General features: G+C 38.7%; 1 protein-coding gene across 1 annotated transcript; it reads left to right on the top strand.

Moving 5' to 3' along the window:
- The first annotated feature begins 1406 nt into the window (after positions 1-1406).
- Positions 1407-14658, top strand: igfn1.4 (immunoglobulin like and fibronectin type III domain containing 1, tandem duplicate 4). Its single transcript, XM_087800604.1, has 21 exons — positions 1407-1452; positions 2783-2905; positions 3058-3197; positions 3922-4021; positions 4110-4188; positions 4268-4460; positions 4539-4652; positions 6138-6306; positions 6392-6664; positions 6755-6981; positions 8461-8574; positions 8914-9055; positions 9140-9433; positions 9542-9844; positions 11067-11246; positions 11334-11462; positions 11536-11615; positions 11791-11983; positions 12976-13272; positions 14203-14532; positions 14607-14658. Exons 1-21 carry the CDS (start codon positions 1407-1409, stop codon positions 14609-14611), a joined length of 3531 nt encoding a protein of 1176 aa, XP_087656730.1. The 3' UTR covers positions 14612-14658.
- Positions 14659-16252: the final 1594 nt, after the last annotated feature.

Genomic DNA, 16252 nt, shown 5'->3' with positions numbered 1-16252 from the left:
TCAGGCTCAGTCCCGTGCCAGATTTCTTCAGGGGTCGCACAAGACGCCGGGCAAGACCAAGGCAGACAAAATTATGTCTAAGAAATAGAGTCACTACATGAAAGCAAGTTGACAGAGAAGTTTAGAGAATTGGATTTTATTTTTCAATCAACATTTAATTCTCTGTCTTTTAAAAAAAAACTTGAATTCGATATAAGTTTTGATCCAACATAGATGTATTCAATACTTAAAGCAGAAGTTGGTTTCACTAAGAGCAATAGTGTACGCCATGCAGTTCGCTATGACATTTACTGAACCGGTTTCAATGTTTTACAACTCACTTAATGTGTCAGTGATGATTTACCTACACACTGAGATGATGAAGATAGGATGTTCTCATTCTATGAGTCATGTGACCTATCATATGACTCTCCTGTTTTATCTTCTAACGTGGCCACTTCTGAAAATATCACATGCCAAAAAAGGAGGGCATATTTCTCATTTTTGTTACTCCGGTGGGTCAAATTTAATATGATGACGCCAGGACTAAACCAATGCATATATACATATATAGATACATATATATATACATATATGTGTATATTATTATAGCTATCAGTTTCAATGTTTGTAATTCCTCCAAACTTCCTTGTGTTGCTATGATTCTAGAAATATAGAAATATAGCATATTCATTTTTGCATATCCTCAAAACTGCAAGTTCGACAATCGTGTGGTTGCAAATATGTTTTCCAAAGAAAGATTTAGAGTCCATTAACATTCCATAAGTTTGGTTTCACACAATGTTTTTTATTTTTATTGTTCAATTATTTGTTTTTTAAGTGGAAAAATTACATATATACATATTAGGAATGCAACATTTCTTAGTATATCTTTATCCTGCAACTGGCTAATGAAAGGAACCATGCTAGTAATGGAACAGACCGTAAAAGTGATATGAGAGAAGCAATATTTCACCTAGAGCGAAGCTGACTATTGAAACAATGTTTGAAAGGGTTTTATTGATGGATGAAAAAAAAAAGTTATGCGTGACTAAGTTATATACAGTATTTACATTCAAGGCTGTCAGTCCATAGAAATGTCGAAACAACTTGAACACCTTAAAAGCAGCTGTCAAGAACGCCATTAAAAATCGTTCCATATTTTGTCGTCTACAAAAGGTCGGGGGGGGGGGGGGGGGCAAAAGATTAAGAGCATGGGTGGTAAAAAAAATAAAAAAACACACTGAAAGTCAAAGTCGAAACTCAAAACTTGTACTATGAGTGTCTCGCGGTAATATAAGAAGCGACTAATACATCAGCCTGTGGTAACATTTATTTGCTATCTGAATGCAAATACATCAAAACTTGCATGTTTTTTACAGATTGGGACATTTTGCTGAAGCCACAAAGACATCAAAGGATTTAAGATGTTTAGGAAGTCAAAGATGACGGAAGGGACGGGAACTGGACAAGGTGAGATGGAATCAGCTTTCAAATGTGACAGTTTATATGTTAATAGTGGGTGGTTGTGCCCTCTCTGTGCTACACTATCAATCGGGAGGAACTCAGAGTAGAACTGCTGCCTCTTCACATCTTTAGAAGTCAGACTCCTGGAAAAGGCTGGGAAGGTTTTCTCGGGATGTCCAACCTAGAATGATATCCTGGAGTGGACCCATGATATCTTAAATTGACCAGTTTCAGTGTTTAGCCTGGAAAAGCCTCTGTGTTGTCCGAAACAAAAAAAACCTAGAAGGTCTTTGCTCCGACTACTACCAGTGCTACACAACCTCAGATGGTGGTGGAGGACAAATGGAACAGTAGGCTTATATTAAAGGGATACTTCAACCAAAATTCAAATGAAACCCATTTTCTACTCACCCTTGTGTAAACAAATCCCTTCTCTTTTGGAGTTAAAGGCACAAGGGTATGTCCATGCTAATGTAGCGACTCACTTGTCTTCATCTTCGTCCAAAAAGACACTTAAAAACATCCAAATACCTCCATAATGCTCATCTGTAACGTCCATCTTGTATTGAAGACAATAGAATTTGTTCCGAAAAACGTAAATAAGTCTATATTTTAAGTTGGTTTGTGTGCAATATTTACACTGATTGCCTGGGATTTTCCAAATGCAAAATATATAGATAGTTTTTTGGAACAATTCCTCTTGTGGAGACTTCAATACAAGGGGGAGATGAATACAGATGAGCAGTATGGAGGTATTTGGATGTCTTTAAGTGTGTCTTTTTTGGACGAAGACGACGACAACTGAGCGCCAGTCTGTACATTAGAATGGAAATATATTTTTTGCCTATAACTAGCTAAAAGAGGAATAGATTACTCTGAAAATAATCCGAATTTTTAGTCCAAGGGTGGGTCAAAAGAGTCAAATTTGAATTTTGGGTGACTCAATTATTAGCAGCCAAATGCTAATTCTGTGGTCTTTCTCATGTGCTCCAGCAGTTGGCGAGGGCATAGACCAAGAAGGTAGGATTAGTGATCAAGGTAAAAGTTAATCTCTCACAGACTAATGGATATTAATAAGATATGTATACCGTCAACTACATATCTAATTTGGGTTTTAGAGACAGTGAATAGAAAATATAATCATGAAATATACTTTTGATAACACCCTAACAGTTTTTACTTTTTAGCATATATACATAAGTATATATGCCAGAAAGTCAGGGATGCAACAGCAAGAATGTTTGGAGGTTCATACATGACACATTTTGTGTTTATTCGTTCCACTAGTGCAAAGTAATGTCACTGACATTACATTTTCAAATGACTTCACACACAGTGGGGATCAAGAAGAAATCCAAGGTCCCCGGGGTGATGATTACACAGTTTATCGAGACGCTGCCAGAGGGAAAGACACATCCAGATTTTACCCGAAAGCCGATCGCTTTGACTATCCAGGAGGGTAAGTATGAACAAAAAAATGATTACATTGAATTATCATTTGGAGGAATAGTACATCAAATGGAGTACCAAATACTGAATATAAATGTGTTTTATACACAGAAGGAAGACTTACTCAAATATCGATTTTAATTTTTTTTTCTCTTTCTGCAGGTAAGTTTGCTTTTTTCAAAGCAATCGTCAACGGAGACCCGACCCCAACAGTATCATGGAGCCGTAATAATGGCAATGTTTCCGATATTGAAAGATATCAGAGCACATATGACCCACTGAATGAAGAGCATAAGCTTGAGGTTAGAATCAGCATTTTTCCTTGGATGATGATGACAAGATAACTTGCTATAAAGTGTTGACAAGATGTTAGAACTATGCCTAAATATTTAGTATGATATTGTACTTATATTTTCCACCAGGTGTTTTCTGTTCTTTGTTTGAACAAGTATGTGCAAACATAATTTAGAAAGTAACAGAAATGAATCACCATATCCACTATGCGCTGTCCTAAGATTCTTCTCCTTAACGCATCGTACAGAAGTTTTGTCGGCAAAAACATTCGTTTTTAATGCGAACTAACAGAACAGCTTCCATATCACATCAGCAGCTGGATGTTCGATTTGCTCCAGTGAACATGTACACATTTTCTCTTTTTCAAAAGATCACAGTTTCATTTCAAACACGAGATTGACACAGTTGTTGGTACTCTAAATGGTAAATGGGTTTTACTTATATAGGGCTTTTCTATGCTTATTCAGCAGCCAAAGGGCTTTAAACTAAGTGACGCATTCACACATTAACATGTGGAACTCAGCTGAGATAGATAGATGTATCTGATAGATAGAAATAAATGATTGAGCGAGAGAAAAGCTATGAAAAGAATTAAACTTATGGGACAGTTGTGTCTTCTGGCTTTGAATGTGTTTCTAGAGAACACTGTCACTAAGTATTTAATGGTGTCCCCATAATTAGCGTTTTCTCATCAACATTACGGATTCATTTTTTTTCCTCTATGCCCTGTAGATGCCAAACGTGCAGCCAGATCAAGCGGATACCTACAAATGCTTTGCTGTGAATGAGTTTGGTCAAGCCATGGTCACCGTCGTTCTCAATGTGATCGAAGGTAAAAACTAATAATTAGCTGTAAAAACAGCGAAGAAGGAAGAATTTCTGTTGTCTGACTACGTCCAATAAAATGAGTTGTGTTCCAGTTGGTTTCAAAAAATCGAAAGCTGATCCCAGGCCTGAAGACTGTGAAGGCAAGATGATATCGCTGCCGAAAAGAAAAAGGTTTGTCTGAATTTATCAGTGACAGAAATAAAATATCCTCATGACCTTTAAATAAGTCTCCCCTCCATCTCGTTTTTAGCAAAATTCGTCCTAAAGCAGAGCCAGTTGAGAGAAAGGAAGGAGAAATCGATCCCAAATTCTGGGAGTTGCTAATAAGTGCAAATAAGAATGACTATGAAGGCATCTGTGCAGAGTTTGGAATCACAGACTTCCGTTGGATGCTGAAGAAGCTAAATGAGATGAAGAAAGAGCGAGAGGAGGAACAAGCCCAGGTTTGTTGTATTTGTATAGAAAGCGAATCGTTTGATTAGAAATAAGTTCACTTGTACATGTTCTTTTGAAAAATACAGTTTGTCAGCAACCTGAGCAATCTGAAGCCCATCAAAGTCAATGCAGATAACACGGCGTCGTTTGAGTTGGATATGGACATGCTCGAGCCCAGCAGCAGAATATTCATCTACAAGGTTAGTAGCAAGGATTTGATCAGAGCACACATGGTATATTTGAGGTCCATAAAACAATTTAAATGTTTTATTATATTAACAAACATCCGATGAAAAGCATCCCTACCACTCATTACAGGAGTAGTTAATCAGACATGAAGAAATAAAAAGTATCACCACAAATAAAACAATACATTTTTTTTCACTTCCTGCAACCATAATTAACATCAACAGAAAATAAATAAAATCTGAGGTATATTACGTCTCAAAATATGCAAAAAAATAAACTGCCAATATTGTTGGTTACCGAAGCATCTCTTTTAAAATCTTTGGGAATAGCTTCTCCAATATATAGGAAGATCAACTGTTCTTCAACAAACATAATAGCATTTCCTCGTTCTGCCTGTTTAATCTGGAATTATCATTTTGTAAAGATATTGTGGATGTAAACAAGAGGGAAATATTACTAATAAAAAATCTTTAAAATCCACTGTCAGGTTATCCTACTTGACACTTACAAAAATAAGATCTGTTTTAAAGTCACATGCTTTAATTGTAAGTAATTATCTTCCCCTACAGGTGCTCCTTTGCTATTTTGGAGACTTTTCAATTCCCATTCACTGGAATTCCATGAATTTAGAATCTCCCTCTGGTGGTGCTCCTTTGCCATTTTACTGTGTGGGTTTGAATGTGCTTATTAAGTCTGAAGGCTGTTAGTTTTGTTGGATCCCTGTCACTCTAGTCGACAAGGGTTCCATGTCCAGTCACTGGCCCCCCCTGAGGTCTTTCAGCACCTTCTCTTTTCCGGCTGTCGATCAGAGATGTTCGGATCTGACTTTAATGACCAAGTTGTCGGGTTAGGAATCTGACTTTTTACTCAAACAAAGAAATAAATAGAAAAGAGATTTGGTTTCAAGTCACATGTTTTCCCTGCAATTAAGAAAGAAGTCACAGAGTTTACATGTCTGTCTGAATTTCGTCTGAAGCAGTGAGATGCATGGATGCCGTTATACCTTATAATTATCTTACTTCAGAGATTACCACCAAACTTGAATGAGTTATTATCGCCCACGGTCAGGTTAGCTGTTCCCTCCTTCAGAGATTATACCTGGCACAAAGTAATCTGTACTTCCCACACAAGCAGTGATGAAAACACCAGCAGTGACAAAATCATAATAAAATAAGTGATTGGTAAGTACTATATAGTTTTAGCTCATCACTTTCCCCGTCATCCACAGTAAAAAGATTTTCCTTGGAAGATTGAAAGAAAGAGTGTTCAAATTGGCCTTTTTGATTAAAGATAGTACAAAACTATTGATTTTAAGATTTTTTTATACATCGTATTCTTTTTGAAGAACATAAGAGTGCCGTTGTATCATTATAACATTGATATTGTTTATTACCCAATTTGACCGTTAATCAACATTGAAGGACGAAGCAGTTCAAGTGTGAGTGTCTCCACTGACTGTAAATAAATGTTGTCATTTTCTCTCATCTTCTCCAAAGGATGGTGAAATGGTTCCATACACGAAGGAACTGGGCGAGAAGATGAGACACAGCTTAGTCCAAGTGGGCAGAAAATACATTTTCAGTTTGAGAGATCTGATGCCAGATGATGCTGGGCTTTACCAAGTGGATGTAGAAGATGTGAACATGTTTTCCACCGAATTTAAAAGTGGGTTCAAAGCATGAATCATGATTATATACTCTCTGTACAAATCCTGTCATCATACGCGTTTGGATTTAATCTTCTCTTTCAGTTCCCGTGGTGGAATTCCTTGTGAAGATTCAGGAAGTGAAAGCTACAGAAAGAGAAGATGCCGTTTTTGAGTGTGTGCTGTCGAACCCTTTTTCTAAGATCAATTGGTTTGGGAAAAATCTCCCTCTGGAGCAAGGGGAAAAATACGAAATTGAGGTTTCAGAGGACAAGCTCATCCACAGGCTGGTGGTGAAAGACTGCATGATCGTGGACAAGGGGATTTACTCGTGTTGTGCTGGGATCAAATCATGCAACGCCTGGCTGTTGGTTGAAGGCAGGTTCCTCAACAGAAATCATTAACACATTACACGTATCTGAATTTACAGGTATCTGAAAAATATTACTTTTCTATTTGTCTTTTTAGCTGAGAAGGGAGCAACAGCTGGAAAGAAGTCCGCCAGGAAGACGACACGGGCAGGAGGCTCTGGGGAGGACCTGATGAAGATCGCCCAGGAGCAGCAGCAGAAATTAGAAAAAAAGAGAGAGGAGGTTCAAGAAAAGATTAAAGTGGCCAAAGAAGCCGCTGCAGCCGAGGCTGCCGCCAATCCTCCAGTGACTAAGACTGGAGGAAAAGCCTCTTCTGGAGGAAAAGCCTCTTCTGAAGGAAAAGCCTCTGATGAAGGTATAAAGATGTCTTAACAACCAATAGAACAGCCTGTTCTTTCCAACATGGCACCATAAAAGCAAAACAATGTTAAATACAATGTTACATTTTCTGTAAAGATGGTTTAATTTAAACTTGTTCCGTGTAGTAGAAATCGCTTGTTGTTTTCATATGAAGTACTCTTTGCAAGTTACCAGTAAGTTGAAACAAGAAACTGACACAAAATATAAGTTCTTATGTAAAAAAATTAAAAAGGCAAGCAGAGAATTGTCGTTACGACTCTAGGGGGGGCCAAAGACTTTTTTAAATCGAATGCCTCTAACAGAGAGGACAGCCCTTTTATTTATATCAGAGACTTTATATGAATATACTTGTTAATTATAAAGTAAACACACAATGTAAGAGTTCATGCCAATGTGGTAAGGACAAAAAACAGTTGCAACAAATTAAGTGATATGTAGTAAACTATTGTTTATCTATAATCCTACTAGAGAAGACAAGCATATTTGATGTGTTCTTTTTTCCTACAGGAAGTGGTAACCAGGTCTCCGATTCAACTGGTGGGGATATTGGTAAGGCTCATGAACACACATTCTGAAAAGAAATGATTAAATAACTTGACAATCTGATCATAATTGAGACATATCAACACCATCTGAAAAGATTCATCTCTTTCGTATTGTTCTACATTCCATTCACTGATTGTCTGACATGTTGCTAGCTTAAATGTTTTTGCTTGTCTTGCGTCTGCTTTCGGCTACACGACCACAGTTAGAGTAGAAAGATGGTTAACTACTATTTATATCAGATTTGTTATCTCAAAAAGTCATCGGGCAAACTAGTTTAAATGAAGGTGAGGTAATAAAGATATGGTAAGATATGAAGATATGATAAGAAATAATTTGCAAGACTTTTTATTACAAATGAAATGGTCAAAAGTTCTAAACCGGTTGGTACATTTAGATAAAGAACATCCATATTTAACATCTAGGGGTGACTGACGAGATAATCGCCATGGAGTTGTTGACACAATTAGTTACATCATTTGTTATTGTTGCTAGGAAGGTCAGCTGACGGAGCTAGCAGTGCCAGTGAGCTAAAACAGACGCTGGCTGTTCCAGGTGGTGGTATGATTTTGTTTTAAATCATATAATTTTTCTATACTAAAAAGTTTTTCCCCCCCATGTATTAATGGTCCCCAACGTAATATGATCAAATATAATGTAGGTTAACCACAATATTCGAGCGTCTTGTTTAAGTCTTGTGCTTCTAACTGTGCTTATTTGTTCATTCATTATTTTGTTTGGTTGTCTAATAAACCATAAAATGTTTGTTTTTTTTAAATATGCTTTACATTAAAGAAAACTGGAGGATGTTTATCAATGGATTCTTCGTTTGTTTTCTTTCAGAGGACGCACACTGAGTGCATTAAAAGCTAATTGGTTGTACTTGTATGTTCCCCAGAGCCAGGAATTGAGAGTGGACTCTCAGATGTATACGCATCTCGTGGGAAATCAACTGAGTTACTTGTGAAAATGAACTTGGACTGTGATGGTGTTTGGTTTAAAGATGAAGAGCAGGTAAAGCCTGAAAACTTTCTATTTACAGAGCTTGTCTGGTTCTGATCTACCTTGTTAAAATGGTATTCTTTCATACTGCTGCAGACAATGACATGTCAACATCAATTAAAATCATCCTCTTTTGGATAAGCTTAGAATTATAAAAGGTAAATTCAAACACTTCTAGTGTAAAATAATATAGTTTGGAGAGATTGTATCACTCAAACCCGTCCAAGGTAAATTATTATGTCATGATAAGATTAACTAAGCTTGTCTCCGATCCTCGAACACTGACAATAGTTGGGATGATCACGCTTGGGCTTTAACCACTTAAAGAACCCTTCATTTCTCGTTTCCTAGATGAAATCTGGTTGTGGCATCAACCTAAGCAAAGATGGAAAATGTCACAAGCTGTTAATCCAAAATGCTCAAGATGACAACAACGGACTCTATCGCTTCGAATCGGGTTCCTGTCGCACACAAGGCAAAATCATAGTTGGAGGTATGACCACATATCACGATCGCGGACAAATATCGTTACCCTTACCTGCCGTGACTGAAACCGAACGTTGAAAATGTGTTACAGATATTCCTGAATTTGACCCCGAAGATCTCCACAAGTTCAGCAGGCCGGTGATCGTGAAAGTCGGCCAGACCGCCACTTTCAAGATGCCCTTCCCTCTCCAGGACTCCATGGTGGTGACGTGGTTTAATAAAGGCTTGGAGCTCAAGGATGGAGGAAGCGTCAAGACTGTGAGAGAGCCCAACCACAGCCGGCTGCTGCTCAAAGACTGTCTGCGTACAGACACGGGGGAAATAAAAATACAACTCAGAAACCCATTTGGGATGGTGGAGGCCGTCACTCAGCTTATTGTGCTCGGTAGGCAAAACCAAAGCAATCAGGGGGAAATTGAGAATCACGGCGAGCTAGAAATGTGAGATAAATGCATTATTGATAATTCTTAAACTGAATTGTTTTCCCACACAGATCGCCCGGGGCCCCCGACGGGTCCGGTGGAGGTCGTTGAAACGACATCATCTTTAATTGAGATTAAATGGAGCCCGCCCACTGACGATGGCGGCACTGCAGTCACTAACTACATTATAGAACGTCAGCAGGCGGGACAGTGTCTGTGGAGCAAGCTCGGGGACATCTTGGCTGAAAAGTTGACCTTCAGAGATAGGAACGTGACTCATGGCAAGAAGTACAACTATCGTATCTATGCAGAAAACTCAGAGGGCCTTAGCAACTGCCTGGAAACTGCTGACAGCATCATGGCTGGAATAATGAGTGAGTAAAAATCCTTAGGCTCGAAGAAGAGGCGGCCAGCAGCTAACTCTTAGATAACACACAAGATATCTAAGCTAATCTTGACGACTCGAGGGTACAACACTTTTTCAACATCCTTGTTAATGGTTTTAGTTTTACTGAATTGAAAAAATCATTTTGCCCGCTAGAAATACCTTTGTCTTTCAGGAAGAGCCTAGAGTACTTATCTTTTGACTGGGCTACTGATGTCACAATCACATTCAGATCACAAAGACTCCCACAAATGAGTCACAATTCACTGATTGTTAAATGATTTGCAGTATGGCTAAAACTATTATTCATGTAACTTTAACAGCAAATAATCTTAATGCCTAAAAAAGAGAAATCATTGAGGGATCTTTTGAACATAAGTTAATTTGTGTAAAAAAAAAAAAAGTAGTTTTATTGTTATTAAATTGATTTGACTCTTTATAAAATATCCATATCTTCCCTGGGCCTTCATCTACTCCGAATATTGAGCGATTAATCGACAAAATAATCAGTGGAATACTAAAATATTTTACTAAAAGTTTGCTGCATCTTCATAATTATTTAGAAATTATGTGGTAGATCTAATATTTGCATGTCTGCAGTAGTGAGTACGACCCAAATGCACCTAAATAGTTATAGATTATGATCGTAATATGTGGAATACACATCAAAAGTTTTGTTTAAAAATCAAAATTATGTTGTGATGTCATCACTAGAACTAACCTGAATTTGATGATACATCTAAAAGATGCTCATCTGGAAAATTAGGATCTAAAACTTCAGTAATAGATTAACTCGTTCCATATTGTTTCACACCTGATGAAAAGGCAATAATATATTCAAGAGAATAGTTCTCCGGGAACTATCAAAACACTAAGGAGTAGGAGATAAAAAGTTTAATATAGGCCACTAAATGTGCCAGTTAATCTGGAAATTATAGTTGACATAATGCTGTTCTTTTTTCTGTTGACCCATAAATCAAACTTCCTCAAATGAAACTTCAATGGGACTTTGTGTAGAGCTGTCTTATAGGTAGTAATCAATAGGTAGGTGACAAATGTAGACCTTTTACCACTACGAATTCGCCCCTTGATATGACCTTTGTAATACGATATGAACCATATTTATGGAAGTTCGTACTGACACGCTGCTGTAGTATAATAATGCATAGATGTTGTCCTGCTGTTAACATGATTCATTATTCATCTTGCAGTCCTCTCAGGACCTCCTGGCACCCCAAAAATTGAAAGTACCTCTAAAACTTGCATCATCCTAACTTGGACCCCACCGGTCGATGACAGAGGCGTGCCGGTCATTGGTTACCAAGTAGAGAAGCGCAAGAAGGACACGAACGAGTGGATTGCCTTGAACGCCATCAATGAACCCATCGAAAGTTTGTGCACTAGAAATCAATGCGGTCCAAACATTGAGGTGGTTATCAACAACTACTGAATCTCACCAATGTGTGTTGTCATCTTAGACGAGAGATACGCAGTTAAAGATGTCACTGAGGGGGCAGAATACCAGTTCAGGGTTTCAGCCATCAACGAGTCCGGTGCAGGAGACGCGAGTCCTCCTAGTGAAATGGCGTGTGCAAAGAATCCCAACAGTAAGTTCTCTGCTTCTAAGCCTAAGTGGAGAGGCTGTGTTTCTAATCTCTGCCACTTCAACTTTCCCATCAGTGAGACCTTGTTTCAAAAACCCAGAGGACTTCATTGTTGTCAGAGCTGGGAATTCCATACGTGTCAAAATGTGCTATGAGGTAGGAAAAACAATCAGACGCTGATGTAATAAATATTTAATCTCTCAACCTGATGACTGCTCAGATGCTCATATTTCATTCAACTTTGCCAGTCGTGTCACATTCTAGAATCATTCACAATACGGCGAGGCAATTGTTCGTGACTAACTTGTTTTTCTGACTCCAATATCTCCAGGCTGAGCCTCCACCCACCATCAGTTGGCTGAAGGATGACGAGCCCATATCCCCCTGGGTACAAGTCATCAATTCAGAAGGATTGTCTCAGTTGGTTATTCCCTCCTCCAAACGCTCCGACTCGGCCGTCTACACCATCGTGGCGAAAAACTCTGTTGGTGAGACTTCCTTCGATGTGGAGGTCAGAGTCACAGGTATGTAAAGATAGACTAGCATCTGCTCAATGACCTGTAAATGACCCGTGATTAGCAACCTGCTAATTTACAAGCAGGACCTTCTGTTCGCATCTAAACTACTTAAGAGATATGCAAATTAGATCATTTTACAGATTAGCTATGAGTCGATCCCTTAGGTAACTCCAATTAACAGTAGAGATAATCGTTTTGCTCGACGAGCTGCTAATGAGGTTAAAACGACACCAAAGAGAAAGACAACATTGTTTCATCTTAGATAACACATATAATAGCAGCATTGCACTAGCAGTATTTACTCACTTGTGTGTCCAAGGATGAAGTTAAACATGGAACACTGTCTGAGCGACTCATAGCCACATTGTAAAGCAAGCAGTAGCAATAGTCTTTTCTTTTTAAATAATGTTGGGAATTATTGCCAATTTTGCCTACTTAGGAAGCGACACCAACGTACTCAGATAAATGTTATTCAACCATTCTTTAAGTCTCACCATGAATGATAACTGTCATCAGAGTTATTCAATTCACTTCATAAATTAATAGATGTAAAACATTTATATTAACCGGTTGGGATTACAAGACAGATTTCAGAGGCTCTAGAGTCCTTGTCGCCCCCAAAAAAATGTTTGTGATGCAGAGCAGTCTGGACTGGACATATATTTTCATGAAAAACTGTATTTTTGTATTCATTTTTTAAATGTATTTAATCAGACAGACCATTTGAGAAACAATGCTCGATTACGCCAAAGCAAATAAATATGCGACTTTATTAATACATTTATTTTGTAATGTCCCTTGTGTTTATATAATGTTAAAGCTCAGAGGGTTCCTGCTTAATGGTCGAAGACCAATTAAATCATTAGACCAGTTAATCTTGCGCACCAAGAAATCCAACATTATCCTATTGTCATCAATGAGCAGTGATCCGAACAATAAGGTGTATTTCCTCTTTTTAAATCCATCCAAAGTTGACTCTCTACCTACTATGTCAACAGACGAGCCCAAAAGCCCAGGACCGGTGGAACTGGAGCAGACGGTGCATGGTAGGGTGGTCATTTCCTGGGCTCCATCTCCAGACCAGGAACTCGACGACAGAATGTATTACTTGGTCTCACAATACGAGTCTAACACAAGAGTGTGGAAGACTGTGGCCGATCGCCTCTTCTGCAACAAGTACACTGCCGTTAACATTCAGGACGGATTGGAGTACCATTTCCGGGTGTATGCCAAGAACGACATGGGGCTGTCAGATCCATCCAAATCGCCCACGTGGGGCTCCAACAGCAACAGAGGTGGGCTACTCGGATTTGCAGTAGAGTCATGTTTAATGAGCCAAAATACCATTCAGTTTAACATCCGCGCAACAGTTTGTAGAGATGGAGGTCAGAATGTAGCTTTTGTTGAAATGCTAAATAGCGATTTGGAAAATAACACGTTTTGTTCTGGCTTCGTAAGTGAATTGTGCAAAAAAAAGTTGTAGATGCATTTGACCCTGCACTTAAGACAGTTGTACTATGAAAATACCCTTCGAGGAAAACGTAGGCGTTACATTCGTCCACCCCGTGTGTGAGGAGATGCATAACAAGGGTGAAAGTTTCTGACTCCAATACAAAAGGTGAAATCCTTCTCAAATAATAAAAAGGTTGCCAGCTCACGAAGATGAGAATATAAATGACAGATTACAGGTCGGAACCCACCACGATATTCAGGTCAGGTTTAATTTTTTTGTAACTGTATAATTGGTGGTATTTGTGTGGGCAATTTGTGTGAGCTACTGTGGTTTGATCAGGTGACCTGCTAGTGTTTAACAGCTTGTTATGAAACTCGACGCGGACAATATCAAATGGGTTTAATATATTTCGGTCACTCAAACACCGCAGATGTTGCCAGTTTTACGGTGCCCGAGAAAGCTCACAAAAAAACACAACAGCTGCAAAGGCCTAAACACAACAAAATTAAGCCACGATGCAACTCCAGAAGCCACAAGGAAGTAGACTTTGAGTTCCGAAACTCAAACTCCTATCGTACCGGGTGGCGAAATAACATTTGAAAATAGAGTAGAAAAATGTAGGATTTATGATGAATTGAAGATTTTAATTAATTGATTAAGGTTGGGTAAAATCCTCCGCTATTTTTGTACAGTTCCATATACACTAGCCATTGTGCGATTTAACCGCAATTGTAGTCATTTGACAAATAGAGTAACAGTTTCCTGCCTTCAGTTCCCCTCATGACAAACGGAATCTGCTCCTCCTCCGACATCCGCTTTGAACGGCCTCCGTCGATTCTGGTCCCGCTGAAGTTCCAGACACCACCAAAAGGTTACCAAGTCTACATGACGTGTGCCGTAAGGGGATGTCCCATACCATCCGTGTACTGGTACCTCGACGGCATCTGCATCAACGACGACAAAAACTATTACTTCACCAACTCGTTCGGTGTGTGCTCCATGTACATACTCAGAGTACGGTCAAAGGACAGCGGCCATTATAAAGTGGTGGCAATCAACTCCTTCGGACAAGCGCAATGCTCAACCGAACTCATTGTAAAAGGTAAGTCTGCTCCTTCAAGGTTTTTAGTATTTTAGCAACTATAGCTCTTGCTAATTCTGATGTGTCTTTTCCAGAATGAACTGCAAATTGCTCCCCCCTACCCCAAAAAAATGGAATAGAAATGAGAATCTTCATACTAATTCTCGCATGCATCTCATCTAAAAAACACATAAGTGTGTAAGGTTCAGATTAATTTTGATGTTTATCTGTGAGTATTTTAATAAAAATTATGTCCTTGCTTAATTCAAAAATCTTTTTTTCGGGGGGGATTTTTCTATTTTTCACACCGACTCCAGCCACAGTGGAAGATCGAATATGTCAAACATGAATTCAGTAGCACATGGTGGTAATTTTGGAGGTCACGACACTTTGTACATCAGATTACTACCTCCCATGAACGTGTATAAACTTTTATGGCCATTCCGTATATATCCATTTAAGCTCCCTATTAAATAGGGCACATGATCCTAAAGGTTACAAATCTTGAATGACATGTTTTTAATGGTAACGATTGAATAACCATGACAGGGGGGAGGCCTTCGGTCGAACCTTAGCATCCAAATACATGCTAGGTCTGGATACAAAAAAAAGTACACAAGTAATTAAAAAGAATCAATTGACTTGTCGCATCAACTGCCCTTTACGAAAACATCTTTCAATGCTAAACAATAGTATTTTGTTTCTTCTGAAAATTTCAAAACAAGAGATTAAGAATAGACAAACAAGTTCATGTGGAAGGTCACACACAGCCACACAGCCTGCCACCTCCTTATCATCATACCCATCAGCCACAGCTCGCTCACACACACCGCTCTGCTCGTCAGTTAACGTGTGCGAGTCGGCCAACAGTCTTGTGTCGGTCACTCTGGAACGTCCAAGCTAATCCGAGTGTTCAAGGGCAGGATAGCTGGAGGGCCATTACCATTTTTTCAATTCTGCATGACTGAGGTAGTGTGTAAGATAGTATCTTTAGAGGTATGGACCAGCACTGGCTGCAAATGTGCTCACAACACAACAGGGTATGATTTACAGAGAGTTTTTAGGGGTTTCTAGGGAAGAAAAGCAACAACGGTGTTTCAATGTAGTCATTATTGTACAGTGATTCGCCCAAATACATTTAAAAAAATTGAAAAATTGGTGAATCTATGGTCGCAATTTGCAGATGGATCAATCATTAAAATGGGTTTTTATGTCTAAACTGTTATTTAAGAAACGTTTTAAATGTCTGACAAGTAGTTCCTTGAGTCAAATAAAAACACCACACAATGAAGCTATTGTGTGGTGTTTTATCTCAACCACACATAACTCATTATTCTGTTCACTCCCTGTACAAACCATAGAGTATTAACACAACTTTAGTCACTGGATAAATGTGACACATCCATTTTATCGTGACTCGTAAATTAATCTTCTGTTGAGATCCTACACATTAGGATTTGCTAAAATAATAAAATAGGACGAAAACAAAAACAGAAGTGAGTCACTCTTTCCGACCCCCGTGTTCTTTCGGGGCTATAATCATCTGAAGTCACTGTTCAGATTAGTCATGGCTGTTTAACGTCTGACAATATTAGCACGGAAAGCCACTCACTTCTCAACACTGGCAATCCCACTTCGAAAGCTTTGCCAAACCTTCCAGTGTGACTAAGCCAACACCCTGGATTATGCTGTAAGGAAAACCAACAGCTAATCGTTACAGAAAGTTCCTCAGTATAATCCA

The sequence above is a fragment of the Callionymus lyra genome, chromosome 10, assembly GCF_982586985.1.
Source record: "Callionymus lyra chromosome 10, fCalLyr1.hap1.1, whole genome shotgun sequence".
NCBI classification, from domain to species: domain Eukaryota; kingdom Metazoa; phylum Chordata; class Actinopteri; order Syngnathiformes; family Callionymidae; genus Callionymus; species Callionymus lyra.
The sequence above is the reverse complement of the archived record's forward strand: the minus strand, read 5'-3'. Positions and strand labels throughout refer to the sequence as shown.

Coding starts and splice junctions, on each gene's coding strand:
- igfn1.4 (XM_087800604.1), top strand. CDS start 1,407: ATGTTTAGGAAGTCAAAGATGACGGAAGGGACGGGAACTGGACAAG. Junction 6,307..6,391: donor GTTTTCCACCGAATTTAAAA/GTGGGTTCAAAG, acceptor CTTCTCTTTCAG/TTCCCGTGGTGGAATTCCTT. Junction 6,982..8,460: donor AAGCCTCTTCTGGAGGAAAA/GCCTCTTCTGAA, acceptor TGTTCCCCAGAG/CCAGGAATTGAGAGTGGACT.